At 35.0% G+C, this 16,100-nt stretch overlaps 1 protein-coding gene across 1 annotated transcript in view; it reads left to right on the top strand.

Annotated features, from left to right (window-relative positions):
- Window positions 1-338: 338 nt before the first annotated feature.
- The window catches only part of LOC133236442 (butyrophilin subfamily 1 member A1-like), a 57,377-nt gene continuing 41,615 nt past the window's right edge, over window positions 339-16,100 (top strand). Inside the window, exons 1-11 of the mRNA XM_061398467.1 lie at window positions 339-354; window positions 2,486-2,506; window positions 3,781-3,801; window positions 6,389-6,430; window positions 6,611-6,631; window positions 7,308-7,328; window positions 9,004-9,024; window positions 10,660-10,680; window positions 13,551-13,595; window positions 13,761-13,781; window positions 15,644-15,664. Of these exons, the coding sequence (XP_061254451.1) occupies window positions 6,406-6,430; window positions 6,611-6,631; window positions 7,308-7,328; window positions 9,004-9,024; window positions 10,660-10,680; window positions 13,551-13,595; window positions 13,761-13,781; window positions 15,644-15,664 (196 nt within the window). The 5' untranslated portion in view covers window positions 339-354; window positions 2,486-2,506; window positions 3,781-3,801; window positions 6,389-6,405. The remainder of the gene's footprint in view (window positions 355-2,485; window positions 2,507-3,780; window positions 3,802-6,388; window positions 6,431-6,610; window positions 6,632-7,307; window positions 7,329-9,003; window positions 9,025-10,659; window positions 10,681-13,550; window positions 13,596-13,760; window positions 13,782-15,643; window positions 15,665-16,100) is intronic.

Below are 16,100 nucleotides of genomic sequence, written 5' to 3' on the forward strand. Positions count from 1 at the left end.
AATGTAAGCTTGCTTGTCTTTTATTCTGCAAAGCTAAGTTTAATGCAATATCAGTGATTGGTAAGGCTTATCTCAGAGGAAGTACTACACTAACTTCAGTCATGATTTCATTCCTTATATTAATTCCTGTCACACAAATGGCTCGGAGAGGTAAAACAATCTTCTCTCTCATGGGTTACATGACCTTTGGGAGCCTTCGCATCTAGTTCTTAGCAAGGTGGGTTTAGTTTTAACAAAAGAATTAACAATATGGGGAAGTCAAATTATTGTCCTTCTCTCTTCCTAACATTGTACCGTCTTTATGTTTGAATAATTTTATTTTTCTTTTTTCAGATAAATATGAAGAGGAAAAAGGCAAGTACAATTAGTGTATTACTCTTTGTATCCATTCAAGTTCATCAGTTTCTTTGACATTGGTCTTCAACTCACCATGATCAATTTTCTCAATTCTAATGTACATAGAGCTTTATATACTTCTTTTTCATGGTGTTCTTATTGTAAATGAAGTCTGAAATCTTTAAATGTAATCACCTTCCTGACTACTATTCTCTTTGGTTTGTCCCATCCCTGCAATTTATGCCCATTCATATTTCCTTTCTGCCAAGGAAATATTCTTTGTAATTTTCTAGCAAACTTCTGTAGTATTTAAAATTTCAGATTTGAAAACTTTTTCAAGATAGCTCCAATCATTTCATTTTAAAAGTCCTTTCTTAAAAGCTCTGGGGTAATCTTATTTGAATCCCCAGGATCAACCTCAAGTCACTTGGACCAGGGGGACCAAAGAGACTTTGGTATCTCTGTTCAGGGAAGTTGTAGTGAGCATCAGGGCATGCTGTGCTCCCAGGATGGGTATTTTGGAAATGACAGGTTTCTTATCTTGGCCTCCTGAGCCCTGTGGAAGTCTCCTGTAGGGCCTTGTGCAGTCCAGTGGTTGGTAGAAAGTCAGCTTTCCTGTGTTCCTGGTGGTATTGTTGTGATGCCCACTCAAGAGAGACCCCTGGGCCCACTGTTCAGTTCAGTTCAGTTCAGTCGGTCAGTCGTGTCCAACTCTTTGCAACCCCATGAATCGCAGCACACCAGGCCTCCCTGTCCATCACCAACTCCCGGAGTTCACTCAGACTCAAGTCCATCGAGTCGGTGATGCCATCCAGCCATCTCATCCTCTGTCGTCCCCTTCTCCTCCTGCCCCCAATCCCTCCCAGCATCAGAGTCTTTTCCAATGAGTCAAGTCTTCGCATGAGGTGGCCAAAGTACTGGAGTTTCAGCTTTAGCATCATTTCCTCCAAAGAACACCCAGGGCTGATCTCCTTTAGAATGGACTGGTTGGATCTCCTTGCAGTCCAAGGGACTTTCAGAAGTCTTCTCCAACACCACAGTTCAAAAGCAGCAATTCTTCAGCGCTCAGGTTTCTTCACAGTTCAATTCTCACATCCATACATAACCACTGGAAAAACCATAGCCTTGACTAGACTGACCTTTGTTGGCAAAGTAATGTTTCTGCTTTTCAATATGGTATCTAGGTTGGTCATAACTTTTCTTTACTGACTAGGAAATGGTTCTTTTTTTTTTTTTTAATGATTTTTGAGTACTGGTTTTTTAGACCATTACCTCAGTACATTTAAAAAACTTAAGTCAGCATTGTCTTCCAGTGTTAAAGTCACCCCTTACCTCTGTGTTGAACTAAGGTGTCAGTCAATACGAAGGAATGGAACATCCACCCTGAACCAATTCCATTATGTGTAAATTCATACTATTTTAAATTGTATGTATTCTGATAAGCAGACGAACTTAGATTTAAAATTCTTAAAAGCACGTTTATTGTAATAAGAATTGTTACGTATTAATACTGCAGTTTTCAATAGAGATTGACTTGCAAAAAAAATTCTTTCTTGACTTTAGTATTTCATTTCCCTTCTTTCATGTGATTTTATTGAAGCATGAGTTAAAATTATATTCATATAAAATACAGTTATGCATGAAGCTGTTGAGAAAACACAGTGACTACATCTGTAATCTACAGGTCTTACAGGAGCAATAGTTCAGCATTGTTCACTTTAGTGTTTGTGGATTATATATAGCAGAGCTTTCTCAATAGAAGTATTGACTATTCATCATTAGCCAAATCATAAAACTCATTAAAGATAAAAAACTGAATAATTAAAAACTAAGATCAAGGAGATTACTAAAAATTGTGTCAAGTAATTACCAGAGCTATGGTTCTTAAAATGTTTCTTTAAATTGCAAAACTTATTCATGCCTTCTGCTTTGTTTCACTAAAAGCTACTTTATCCTCAAAAGGGTACTTTGATCCAAGTTCATCAGCATTTATCTGAATGTGACTGAATGAGTATTTATGATTTCTTGAGTTTGTGTTTATCTACATCCTAATGATTTTAATGTTAAATACATTTTTTTCAATAAATTCAAATTTTCTTCCTGTGTCTTTCCATAGATTGACATTGATTTTTTCCATTTTATTTTTCAGAAGATCTTCAGCACAAATTTGGTAACATATCTTTGACATCCCTTTGTGCCTAAAATGCTTGAAAATGACTGATTTCCTGATGTTTTTAAACATTTCCACCATTCTATCAATATGCCATTCATTGCCTCACTCGTCTGCATGTCTACACTTCAAACCTGAATCTTTACTTATAGATTTCTCCTCTTCTTTTCTCTCTTCTTTGTCCTTTCAAAGTTTATATATATTCCGATAACATTCAAAGATCAAGGGCTATTTTTCCACTTGTTTTGAACTTATTATACAAATGTTCTTGAGCATACATGGATTTCATATATAAGTTTCTGGAATTTTTAAAATTTCCAACAATAATAACTCTATTTTCTCTTTTAATTAACACTGTTGTTGATTTAAGAAAATGCAATTCCTTTTACTGATACGTAGGAGTATTCTTTATCTTTTAGAAAGTTCAATTTCTCTACATCTCTCAGTTCTGAATTTTTATACAGAAAAGACCAGAACCTATTGCCTGCAATGTTTCCTAAAGCTTATTTCATAAAACACTAACTTATCCAATTAAGATAAATATCTTCTTTTTAAATTATAGTTTCAGCCGTATTTTTGTTTTCAGAGGGAATAGAATTTAGGGATATATTACTTTAATACAGGTTAATGACTGCTATGGCTAATGCTGTTTTATCATTGGATTTTCATCTCTTTTAAACTAATTCTCACCCATAATGAGTCTGGGTTTTCATATTATTCTGAAAAGATGACTTAAGATATGGTTCATTTTGGCATAAGTTAAAATAGAAACTCAACAAAAACAGGTCATGACATCACTGTTTCATGAAAATGTTTATACAGGTATCTGAGCACCAATCCCTGAATCTTCTCTGGAAGCATGGGTTCAGAATTCTCTACTTCACTATTTGTGGATACTTTATACAAAATAGCTACAATCTAAAAGAAATTTATTATTTCTTTTTCCTAGCATCCAAAAACAGAATTCTAGTATCCCATGTAATGTACAAATAAGAAAAATTTTAAAAGATCACTGACACAACCAATAACCCTATAATGCTTGCACAAGGCAGTAACATTGCTCCTTTTCCTTGTAGTAAATTTTGACCAGTGTGCTCAGCTTTCAGATACAGTTGGTATATGTGTGTGCCTGCACATAGGTGTGTTTGTGTATGTCTGTGTTTGTATGAATCCTGGTATGTTCATCTTTGCATATGAATTTTTCTCTGCTTACAAGTTTTTTCACTGTTTCTGTGCCATGGTATTGACAAGAACTTTTCCATTGTATCTTTCAGATGACCTTCAGAAAAAGTGGGGTAAATTTCCCTGACAATCTTTCTGCTTCAGTAACCTTCTAGATGGTCACTTTCTCAGTGCCTATACTTTCCAGTCTCTTAAACTATATACCAGCTGTTGATCCCCCTACTATGGGATGTCGACCCATCCTTACCCAATTAGTTTATAAAATCAATCATATGGAGTTCTCACTTATTCTCTTTCCTTGCCCTTAAACATTGCCCAATTCTACTTTTTTTTTTCATTTAACATATTGTCTTTATACAAACATTGTTTCCAACAATCATTAGAGCCTTACGAGAATTTCATTATGAATTTTTTGATGTGAAAGGGATGACATTGATGAGAACTTACTTTACATCATATAATTTGTTTTCTGGAAAATGGCTACTATGTTACTACTTATCTCATGTATTTCTAGTTCAGGGACATTACTACTATACAGTCGATACCTCCAAAACCTTATGAAATGAGCTAAGTCTACAAACTTGCTAAGTGACACACCTCCATCCATTCTTCTCTCAAACTGTGTAAACGCAAATGTAACTCTTGGAATACTTTGGGCTTGAGACTCCCTTTCACCTGTTCAGATTATTTGCTCACATATTCTATAGGCATACATATATTTTAAATACTACTTTCCAAGTTTAAATTATTTCATACTGTAGTAATTGTGATGTAATTTCATTACTTTATTTGGACATGATGGGGAAAATTGAAATACCTTAAGTATTTATAGGACTTTATATATTAAGGGGATTTCATTTATAACATACTAGTCTATTTTGAAATTTTGTGTGAATGGCCTGAGAGGCTAAGTCTTAGAATATTCCTAAGAGATGGTTAATAACTCACTGCTAAAGCCAATAAACGTTTAACATCCTTCTTTCATTAATGATATTTACAATTATATTTTTGTTAAAGACTGAATGGAATTAAGGAATATATCTCTTTCACACATAGACCAGGATTCATACAAGTACTGCTAAAGATATAGATTTAGATGGAAGAGTACTTTCATTGTAGCTTCCTTATGACCTGAATATGGGCAGAACTGCATTCTATTCTTAAAAACAAAAAGAGGGGCCAAAGAAAGATGAAAGACTGTTACAGTTTATCTCAGAGATGTCTTATTCTAATTCCTCTCTTTGTATTATCTCCCATCTATGTTCATTTTGCACCAAAATTTCCATGGGAAAAAAATACATTACCTATAATTGGCAAGATGTCTTTTGGAAATTGGTGCCTTTAGATCTAAAAATACTGGTCATTTTGAACCATGGGCTATTCTTTTGCTTTATACTTCATTAAGTCCTTAAAATTTTCCTCCTTTTCTGATGACATTTTTCAATTATGATTTTGCTTTCAAAGGGAATGCTTTTAGGATTATATTTATTTGATATATGTAGCAGGATTTCTCTGACTACCGTAACATGTCATTTGGACAGAGAAGTAATTGTGCTCTTTATTTCTTCACCTCATTTTAGGTAAGTCTCTTAAGTATGATTGTGGGTGTGCAGTTGATTCTGAGAAGCAAAAGTCTCAGTGAAACACCAGGGACAGATGCTGTTTTCCAAGAGGAATTCCTATGCTACCACCTCCCATGGTGTCATATACCTTCTGATTCCATTTTGAACCAGTAGGAAAATGGAAATCAATAAAACTTTCACTGATTGGTGATATGACCTCCAGATGACATGGAGTCAATACTCAGAAATATGAGTCAGGTTGAGCCAAATAGTAAAATATAGAAGAGTTTGAAATTTTGGCCCTTGTTCCTTCTTCACATCAGAACCTCAACTGGAATGAATTTTCAGTTCTTTTTCCTGTTAATTTATATGAAATACGAAGAGGAAAATGTCAGTCTTATCCTTTTATCATATCTTTATCTTCAGGTCTCTATGACCATCTTCCTCAAATCCAACATTTGCATATTTTTACATAGTCTGTCTCATTATCCAATCTTTCCAACTGAAATTCATCATCTTTATTTTTCACTCAGTTTCTTCCATCATAATTTCTTGGCTTTGTCCTGTCCATTCAACTGGCACAAACAGACACTTTCTGCCATATAAATTTTATTAATCATATACTTTTGAAGTGATGGAATGTTCAAGGACTGGTGTGAAAGTTTTGTCCAACATGTGCCCTGAATATGTGATTTCAACTCCCTCATTACTTGTGTTCATTGCTTTATTTGTTGTTTCACATGATCTAATTAAGATGAGCATCTTTTCAACATGAATTGTAATAAAAATTCACAAAATATAAGGTTATGTTGTGACACCTATTGACAAAAATGTTGTAAATCATTATCCAGGAATTAAAATCCTGTGGTTTCTTGAGGAGGAGTGGTCCAGGATACTCTGAGTCAGTGTTTGTGGTGATTTTATATAATGGAGCTACACCAAAATGAGAGTTAGCAGCATATATTTAATAGCAGCCAATAAACCTATTAGAGCAAGCATACTGAATAATTAAAACCTTAATTATGCCAGATGACACTATGAGCATGTGGAAAAGTTAACTACCAAAAATACTATTCCAAAAAGTCTTATCCATTCAGAAAATTCTCTTTGTTCATTTTTATTTCTTTCTTTTTTGTAGCACATAATCTGGATAGAATGGAGAAGCTTTCAGCTACTGTGGGTGTGTTTACATTTGTGCTTGATATTGTCTGTGTGTGTGTGTGTGTGTGTGTGTGTGTGTGTGTATGCTTTTATCTGCATCCAATACTTTGGCCATTGCATTCAGATTTTTCAAAAATTTTATTTTTCTTTGTATGTGTTTCCATGGTATTTACAAGAGTTTTTTCATTTTATTTTTCAGATGATATTTGTGGAAAACTTGGTAAGATCCTCTGAGAAATCTTTGCTCCTTTAACTCTTTAAGGACTACATCTTTGGTGTCTGTAACAGTCCCCACCCTTTCTTCTCTGTGCCCTCCATTAGCTCTCCTTCTCATGAATGTTCACTCTTAAATTTGAACTTCTCTCTTAATTTCCTCCCATCGTTGTTCCTTTTTTGCCCACCATTTCATCTTTTTGTTGTTGTTGTTCTCATATCCTATACCTTTTCTTTCCTATAACAATGGGTTTGTCTGTCTTCCAGAGACTTTCTGTAATGCATTATGAATTTTTTGAGATGAAAGCAATGAGATTAACAGGTCCATGATTTTCACTCTCTCTTTTTGGGGCTGGTCTATATAGGATCTTTTCATTTATCCAAGTTGAAGAAGCCATTACTGTGCTACTGTGGTGGTCTTATCTCAGAGAAAGTCCTATGCTAACATTAGTCCTGATTCCATTCCCTATATTAATTCCTTTTGTACAAATGGCTGGGCAGAGATAAAACAATCTTCCCTCTCATGGGTTGCATGTACTTTGGAAGTTTGGTTACAGTTCTTAGAAAGGTGCATCCAGTTTTAACAAAAGAATAAGCAATGTGAGGAATTCAAATTATTATCCTCCTTCTTCCTAACACTGTGCCTTCATTATGTTTCAATAACTTTATATTATTTTTTTCAGATAAGTGTGAACATGACAAAGGCAAGTCCTATTATTATATTATACTCTGTGCCTACTCAAGTTTCATGTGTTTCATTGACATTGGTTTTCAGTTCTCCATGATCACCTCCTTCAACTCCAATGTACGTAGACCTTTACATCACTTTTTTGTCATGCAGTTTTTGCTTTTTCGTGATGTCTGTAATTCTTAGATGTTACTCAGTTTCCTCATTACTTTTTCTTTGGTTTGTCCTGTCCTTTCCATTTATGCACATATATGTTACCTTCTTCAAGGAGTATTAGGAGTAATCTTTTAGCAAGGTTTAGTCATTTTAAAATTTTCTGATTTGAAAGTTTTTCCAAGATGAAAGTGAAAGTGAAGTTGCTCGGTCGTGTCCGACTCTTTGTGACCCCAGGGACTGTAGCCTACCAGGTTCCTCCATCCATGGGATTTTCCAGGCAAGAATACTGGAGTGGGTTGCCATTTCCTTCCCCAGGGGATCTTCCTGACCCAGGGATCGAACCCAGGTCTCCCGCATTGCAGGCAGATGCTTTTACCCTCTGAGCCACGAGGGAAGCCCATAGTTTGCATCATTTAATTTAAAATTCCTTCCTTGACATTGATACTTCATTTGCCTGATACACATGAACTTACAAAACAGAAAGAGATTCACAGACTTGGAGAACAAACCTATGGTTGATGGTGGGAGGAAAGTGGAGAAGGGGTAGTTGGGGAGTTTAGGATGGATATGTATACACTGCTATGTTTAAAATGGATAGCCAACAAGGACCTACTGTATAGCTATACAGTATGGAACTCTACTTAATGTTATGTGGCAGCCTGGATGGGAGAGGAGTTTGGGGGAGAATTAAAACATGGCATGTATGGCTGTGCGTCTTTGCTGTTCATCTGAAGCTGTCACAACATTGTCAATCAGCTGCTGTTGCTGCTGCTGCTGCTGCTAAGTGGCTTCAGTCACGTTCAACTCTGTGTGACACTATGGACAGCAGCCCACCAGGCTCCTCTGTCCACGGGATTCTCCAGGCATCAGCTATACCTCAATATAAAACAAAAAGTTTAAAAGTAAAAACAAACAAACAAAAAAAAACTTTATTTTCCTTTCTTTCATGTGACCTTATTGAGACATGAGTTAAAACCATATTCACATAAAATACAGTTATATATGTTTCAGTTGAGGGAAATGGTGATAGAGGCCCCCTTGACCCTCACGCTGCACATTCTCTAGGAACTCAGCACTCTGTATATACATCAGTGTTTGTGGATTATACATAGTTTCCCCAACAGAAGTGACCATATAAGCAGCAGTCAGAGGACTCTCTAGAGATGAAAAACTGAGCAACAAAATTCTAAATAAGAACAAAAGGAATCTGGAAAAATTGTATTAGTAGTTATCAGAATCTCTGTTTTTAAAAATGTGTCCTTGATTCAGAAAATGTATTCATCTCCACCTTTGTGTTTCATTAAATACTCGTTTCTTCAATAATGCACTTTAAACCAAATTTGTTCACATTGTCTGTGTATTTGTGTGTTTTTGTGAGTGTGTATGTGTCTTCCTGGTGTGAGTTCTTGCATTTATGTGTGTGTGTCTGTATCCTAAATGCTTTAATTTTAAATACATGCTTTTTAATAAATTTAATTTTTCTTCCTGTGTTTTCCCCATGAGATTTACACTGATTTTTCCTTTTTATTTTACAGAAGAACTTCAGCACAAATTTGGTAACATATCTCTGACATCTCTTTATACCCAAAACACTTGAAAATACATTCCTGATGTTTTTAACATTTCCCTTCATTCTTCTGATATGTCATTCACTGTCTTACTCTTTTCCTGGCTGATTACTATCCTAACTTGAATTTTTTAATATAATTTTATTTATTTTAATTGGAGGCTAATTACTTTACATTTGAAAGAATAAGGAAGAGAGAAAGTAGGGGAAAGCCATTACTTTCTTTCTTCCTTGTTCTTTCAAATTTTCTCAGGTATAATGTGTTTGACATAATCTTTTGGAATTTTAAAAATTTCCAATTGAATTTATATTTTGTCTTTTAATTAACACAGTTGCTAATTTAAGAGACTGCAATTCCTTTTACTGATGTGTAGGAGTATTTTCTATCTTATGGAAAACCTAATGTCTCTACATCTCTCAGTTCTGAATTTTTAGGCAGAAAGAACCAGAAACTATTGTCTGCAATGTTTCCTAAAGCTTTTTTCATAAAACACTAATATATCCATTTAATGATTAATATCCTCTTTTTAAATGAATTTTTTGAATCATATTTTTGCTTTTAGAGGGAATAGAATTTAGAGATATATCTCTTTAATATAGGGAGTTCTGTTCAGTTCAGTGGCTCGGTCGTGTCTGACTCTTTGTGATGCCATGAATCACAGCTCGCCAGGCCTCCCTATCCATCACCAACTCCCGGAGTTCATTCAAACTCATGTCCATCGAGTTGGTGATGCCGTCCAGCCATCTCATCCTCTGTTGTCCCCTTCTCCTCCTGCCCCCAATCCCTCCCAGCATCAGGGTCTTTTCCAATGAGTCAACTCTTCGCATGAGGTGGCCTAATCAGCTTTAACATCAGTCCTTCCAATGAGCACCCAGGACTGATCTCCTTTAGAATGGACTTTAGAATTGGACAGGGAGTAGCCTTCATGTAAGGGCTGCTACAGCTAGTGTTTTGCACAAAGGAGTGCTGTTTTATTTGGTTTTTCATCTCTTTTAAGCTAACTCTTGCCCGTAATGAGTCTGGGTTTTCATATTATTCTGAAAAGGTGATCAAATAAGATGTACTTCATTTTGAGATAGGTTAAAATAGAAACTTGCCAAAAACAGATCATAAATCATTGTTTCATGAAAATGTTTATACAGGTGTCTGAGAAACAATCCCTGAATTTTCTCTCAAGGTGTGGGTTCATTATTCTCTATTTCACTGCTTGGGAATACTTTATACAGCATAGCTGCAACATGAAGGGAATTGATTATTTCTTTTTCCTAGCAGCCAAAGAACTTATTAAAGGCAACCAACAGAATACTAGCATCTAATGTAATGTCCACATAGATGAAGAATAACTTTAAAAGATCATGGACAAAACTAATAGTCCTGAAATTCTTGCACAGGCAATAAGTTAATTTCTTTTACTCCTATTAAATTTTTGTTTAATTTTGTGAGCTTTCAGACACTATTATTAATCGTATAAGCGCATATGTCTGCACACATGTGTGGGGATGTGTATGTTTGTCTGCATTTTGGTATCTTCACCATTGCATGTGAATTTTTCACTACTTTTAAATCCCCCCACCCTTTTCTGTGCCGTAATATTAACATGGATCTTTCCTTTTTATTTTTCAGGTGACCTTCAGAAAATATGTGGTAAATTTCTCTGACAACCTTTTTACCAAAATAACCCTCTAAATGAATCCTTTCTCAATGCCTTTAATGTTCCCTTTCTTTTTATCTCTATGGCAGTGTTGACCCCCTTTTCCCAGATGCTGATCCTTCCCGGTCTATTATTTGTTCATAAAATCACCCATATAAATTTCTCACTTTTTCTTTTTCCCTACCTTTACATCTTGCCCAATTCTTTTTCTTTTTTCATTTCACATAATTATACATTATATACATTATCTTCTTTCATCCAGACTGTGGTCAGTTATATTATAAATTTGGGATAAACATGATAAGATTAATGGGGACCTGGTTTTCATTATATTTTTTTTTCTGGAAAATGCCCATTAAGTTAGTACATATCTCATATATTTCCAGTTGAGGGACCATTACTAGGCAATTGATACCGCCACAAACCTTATGAGATGAGCTAAGTCTACAAATTTGCTGAGTCATGTCCCTTAATACATTGTACTTGCAAAGATTGTGTAAATTAAGATATAATTCATTGAACCATTGTGGACTTTAGGCTTACTTGCCCTGCTCTGTCCAGTTCCTAACATATTCTCTATGTTTACAGATATTTTAAATACTATTTCCCGAGTTTAAATTATTTCATACCATAGTAATTATATTATCTTTTCAATGCATTATTTGCCCACAATTGGGGGGGAAATGCAAGTACCTTGTTTGTAGAAGAACTTAATATATTAATGCAAATTCCCTTGTATTAGTTTATTTTGAAATTTTATGCAAATAGCAAGAGAGGCTACAGTCTTAGAATACTTTTAGTGAAAGTGAAAGTCAGTCAATTGTGTCTGACTCTTTGCAGCCCCATGGACTGTAACCCTCCGTGCTCCTCTCTCAGTGGGATTCTCCAGGAAACAATACTGGAGTGGGTTGCCATTTCCTTCTCTCGGGAATCTTCCCAACCCAGGAATCGAACCCAGGTCTTCTGCATTGCAGGCAGATTCTTTACAGTGTGAGCTACCAAGGAATACTCTGAAGAGAGGATTAATGACTTAGTACTAAAACTTACATGTTTAACATCTTTCATTTGCTAATGACATTCACAATTGTATTTTTGTTACAGATTAAATGGAATTAAGAAATCTATATCTTTTCTTTATATCTATATCTTTAATATATGGCACAGGTTTCATAGGACTACTGCTACAGACTTAGATAGATGGGTGCTTTCACTTAAGGCTTCCTTGTGACATCTTGAGTACCTGACTCATGAATCAGGTCACATTGCCTTGGATTCTGTAAAATTAAAGGAAGGACAAATGAATGATGACAAGTTATTAATTTTTAACCCAGAGGTTCCCATCCCTTCTCTACTTCCTCTCCTTGTATCATTGCCCATCCTTTTTTCATTTTGCACCAAGAGTTGGTGGGGATGAAGTACAGCATTTCTTCTGGTTAGCCAAGTGTCCATTGGAAATCAATGCTCCCAATTCTCAAAATAATGATCATTTTGAACCATGGACTGCACTAGGAAAGGGCTATAAGTTTCCTTCTTCTTCCATCAGAATGTAGCCAACATTTGTTTCCTTTGGCTTTGTTTTTACCCCACTGACAAAATCATTAAAGGTTTAATGTTCTTGTTTTCTAAAGATATTTTCTAGTTATAAATTTGTTTTCAAAAGAAGCAGGTTTTAGGAATGTATTTTTTCATGCATGTAGCAGATTTCATGGAATCTGGAGAAAATGGTGATTGCCTCTTTACTTCTTCATTTCATTTTAAGGGATTCTTTTGTGTATGAGTGTGCCTTTGCAATTTACTCTGTGAAGGAAGGCCCAATGCAACACTGATGATCACTGTTTATCGTAGAGGAAGTCCTATTCTACGTCCTGTCATGGTGTCATATCTCTTCTCATTTCCCTTTACACCAGCAGGTGAATGGAAGTCAATAAAACTTTCCTCTGATTGGTGAGATGGCTTTTGGATGATATGGGGTAATTTCTCAGAAACATGGGTCAGGTTGAGTCACAGAGTAAAAATGGAAGTGTTTGAAATTTGGACCCTTGTCTCTTCCTCACATCGGGCCCTCATTTGGATGAATTTGAGTGCTTTTCCCACTTTTATTGGCTTCCTTGGTGGCTCAATGGGTAAAGAGTCTACGTACAATACAAGAGACCTGAGTTTGATCCCTGGGTTGGGAAGATCACCTGGAGAAGGAAATGGCAACCCACTCCAGTATTCTTGCCTGGGAGAGTCCATGAACAGAGAAGCCTGGAAGGCTGCAGTCCATGGGGTCTCAAGAGATGGACATAACTGAGCAGTTGAAATTTTGGCCCTTGTCTCTTCTTTACATTAGGACCTCATTTTGGGTGAATTTGAGTTTTTTCCTGTTATTTTTATCAATAATTGTGAAGAGGAAAACAACAAGTTCCATTCAAGTATTTACCTGTGAGCCTAGTTATAGTTTCATCCTTTTCTCATACTTTTGTCTTCAGGTCTCTATGAATATTTTCCTCAAATCCAAAATTTGCATATTTCTATATAGTTTTTCCTGGAGGAGAAAATGCTAACCCACTCCAGTATTCTTGCCTGGAGAATGCCGTGGACAGAGGAGCCTGGCGGGGTACAGTCCATGGGGTCACAAAAGAGTTGGACATGACTGAGCGACTGAGCACGATGTAGTTTTGTCTCAAAATGAAAATTGACAATATATATTTAGTAGCAGCCGATGAACCTATTAGAGAAACCATACTGAATCAGTAAATCCTAAATCATGTCAAATGGTTTAATGAACATGTGGAAAAGTTAACTACTAGAAATATTACTCCTAAGAATTTTTATCCATTCAGCAAATTCACTTAGTTTTTGCTTTTTCTTTCATTTTTAGTAGGAAATATCCTGGAGATAAGGGAGCAGCTTTCGGCCACTGTTGGTGCGTTTATTTTTTGTGCCTGATGTTTTTTGTGTGTCTGTGTGTTTGTGCATATGCTTTTGTCTGCATCCCAATACTTCAAACATTGCATTCAGATTTTTCAAAAAATTTGATTTTTCTTCATGTGTGTTTCCATGGTATTTATATGACTTTTTCCTTTTTCAGGTGATATTTGGGGAAAATTTGGTAAGATTCTCTGACAAATCTTTACTCATCTCTTTTAGAGTATCTATAAGAGTCCCCACTTTTTCATCCACATAACCTCCATCAGCTCCCTTCCAAATGTACATTCTTCTTTCCCCAGGTTTTGGATAAGAACGTCTCTCTTATTCACTTTTCTCCATAGTTTTTTCCTTATGTTCCATCTTTTCCCATAGCATCTTTTGTTCTCATTGTTCCATACTTATCCTTCCCTGTGACTTTGGCTTTATCTGTCTTCCAGAGACTTTCTATACTGTATTATGGATTTTGTGAGATGAAAGTGATGAGATTAATTGGCCCATGGTTTCCATCTTTCTTTCCTGGGACAAATTCATTATGTAGGATCATTTCACTTATCCAATTTGAAGGGGCAAATATTATGCTACTGTTAATTCCCTAGTCTTTAGAAGATGAGAAGCTTTCCAATGTGATGGATGAAGTTTCTCCCTCCATTTTCCTGTCAAAGACTTCATACATTCTAATCTCATTCTTTTGTCCGGGGTGAGCTTGAGTCTCACTCTTTTATAGCTCTTGATCACCTTATCCATATATTCTCAGTTATACTATATTTACATTCCAGTTTTTTTTTTCCTAGCTTTTCTTCCTTTTAAGTTATAGTAAATGTTCTTTATATTTTTGCATTTTTATTCACAGTTATTAATTTTTCACATTAAAATACATTTTCAATCAGTGAAGAAGGACCTTGAATCTTAAGGAACACACATGTCTACTATATCTCTCAATTTAGAATTTTTATGTGAGTGATTGGGGAAGCTGTGGTCTTAGGATTATTATTTTTATTAAAGAATTAACATAATAATTTAAGGTTTAGCATCCCCCTTTTCTAATAGTATTTTCAATTATTCTTTAGTTTTCAGTCTCATGAATGTAAACATGTTTGCTTTTTTTATGCAACAGCTGGAGGTCTCAGTGTGAGACCAATAATTGGTGGGGCCTATCTCAGAAGAAGTACTACTCTAATGTCTCTCATGGATTCATTAACTACTTTTTACAAAAAAAAAAAAAAAAAAACTATTAATGGTAGTAACACAACATTGCTTCTCATGAACATCAAGGCTCTAGGAAACTTTGGTCCAGTTCTTAGAAATGTTAGTCTAGTTTTAAGGAAAGACTATCCAGGAAATGGTTTCAAATTATTGGTTTCACATGAAATGAAATGGTTTCAAATGGTCCTCATTTCCTATTGTGTCTTTTATATTTGAATGTTTTTTTTTTTTTTCATCTTTTTTTCACCCTGTGTGAACAGGACAGTACAAATCTCATTATTGAGTTATATTTTGTATCTAGTCAAAATTCATTTATCTCTTTGACACTCGTTTTCAACTCTCAAAGATCATCTTCCTCAATTCCAACATAGATAGAGTTTTACATCATTTACTCTTGTTTTGTTTTTTGGCTACTGAACTCTACCATCTTTGGGTGTTATTCAGTTTCCTCATCATTTTTCTTCAATTTGTCCTGTCCTTGCAATTTATGTGTGTTTCCTTTCTTCCAGGAGATTATTAGCAGAAATTTATCTGTAGGTTTTTGTAATTTAAAATGTTTTTATATGCAATGTTTCTCCAAGATAGCTTCAGTTTATTTCATTTACAACCCTCTTTTCTGCTATTTACTATCTCATTTCCCTTCCTTTCTGACTCTGTTAAAGTAAGCTTTATTAAGGCATGAGTTAAAACTCATACAAATATGGTTGTGTATGAATCAATTGAGAAAAGGTGGTTAATGGAGATGCCCAGGATCCTAATTCCATGGTTCCTATAGGTAATTTGAATTTTCTTCTTGTCTTTCCCATAAAATTTACACTGTTTATCCATTTTATTTTTCAGAAGAATATCAGCACAAATTTGGTATGTATCTTAGATATCATTTTATTCACCAATAGTTTAAAATGACTGGATTTCTGATTTTTTTTTAACATTTCTCAACATTTTATCTATATCCTCTTTATTGGCTCACACATTTCCTGCATGTGTGCACTTCTAACCTGAATTTTTGGTTATGGACTTCCACCATAGTTTTCTCTCTTCTTTGTCCTCAAAGAAAATGTAAATTTTGATATCTATCAATGTCAGTGGTAAGTTGAAGTTTATTTTTTCACTGACCTTGAATTTATTACCCAGGTTTTCCAGGGTATAAAAATGTTTAACATATTTTAAATACTTTTTAAAATTGTCAACAATAGTAATTTTACTTTTCATTTTTGTATTTATTGACACAATTGTCAGTCTGAGATTATAATTCCTTTTAATGATGTTTTGAAGGGTTCTGTATCATAAAGAATGT

This window comes from Bos javanicus, chromosome 23 (genome assembly GCF_032452875.1).
Source record: "Bos javanicus breed banteng chromosome 23, ARS-OSU_banteng_1.0, whole genome shotgun sequence".
NCBI lineage: Eukaryota > Metazoa > Chordata > Mammalia > Artiodactyla > Bovidae > Bos > Bos javanicus.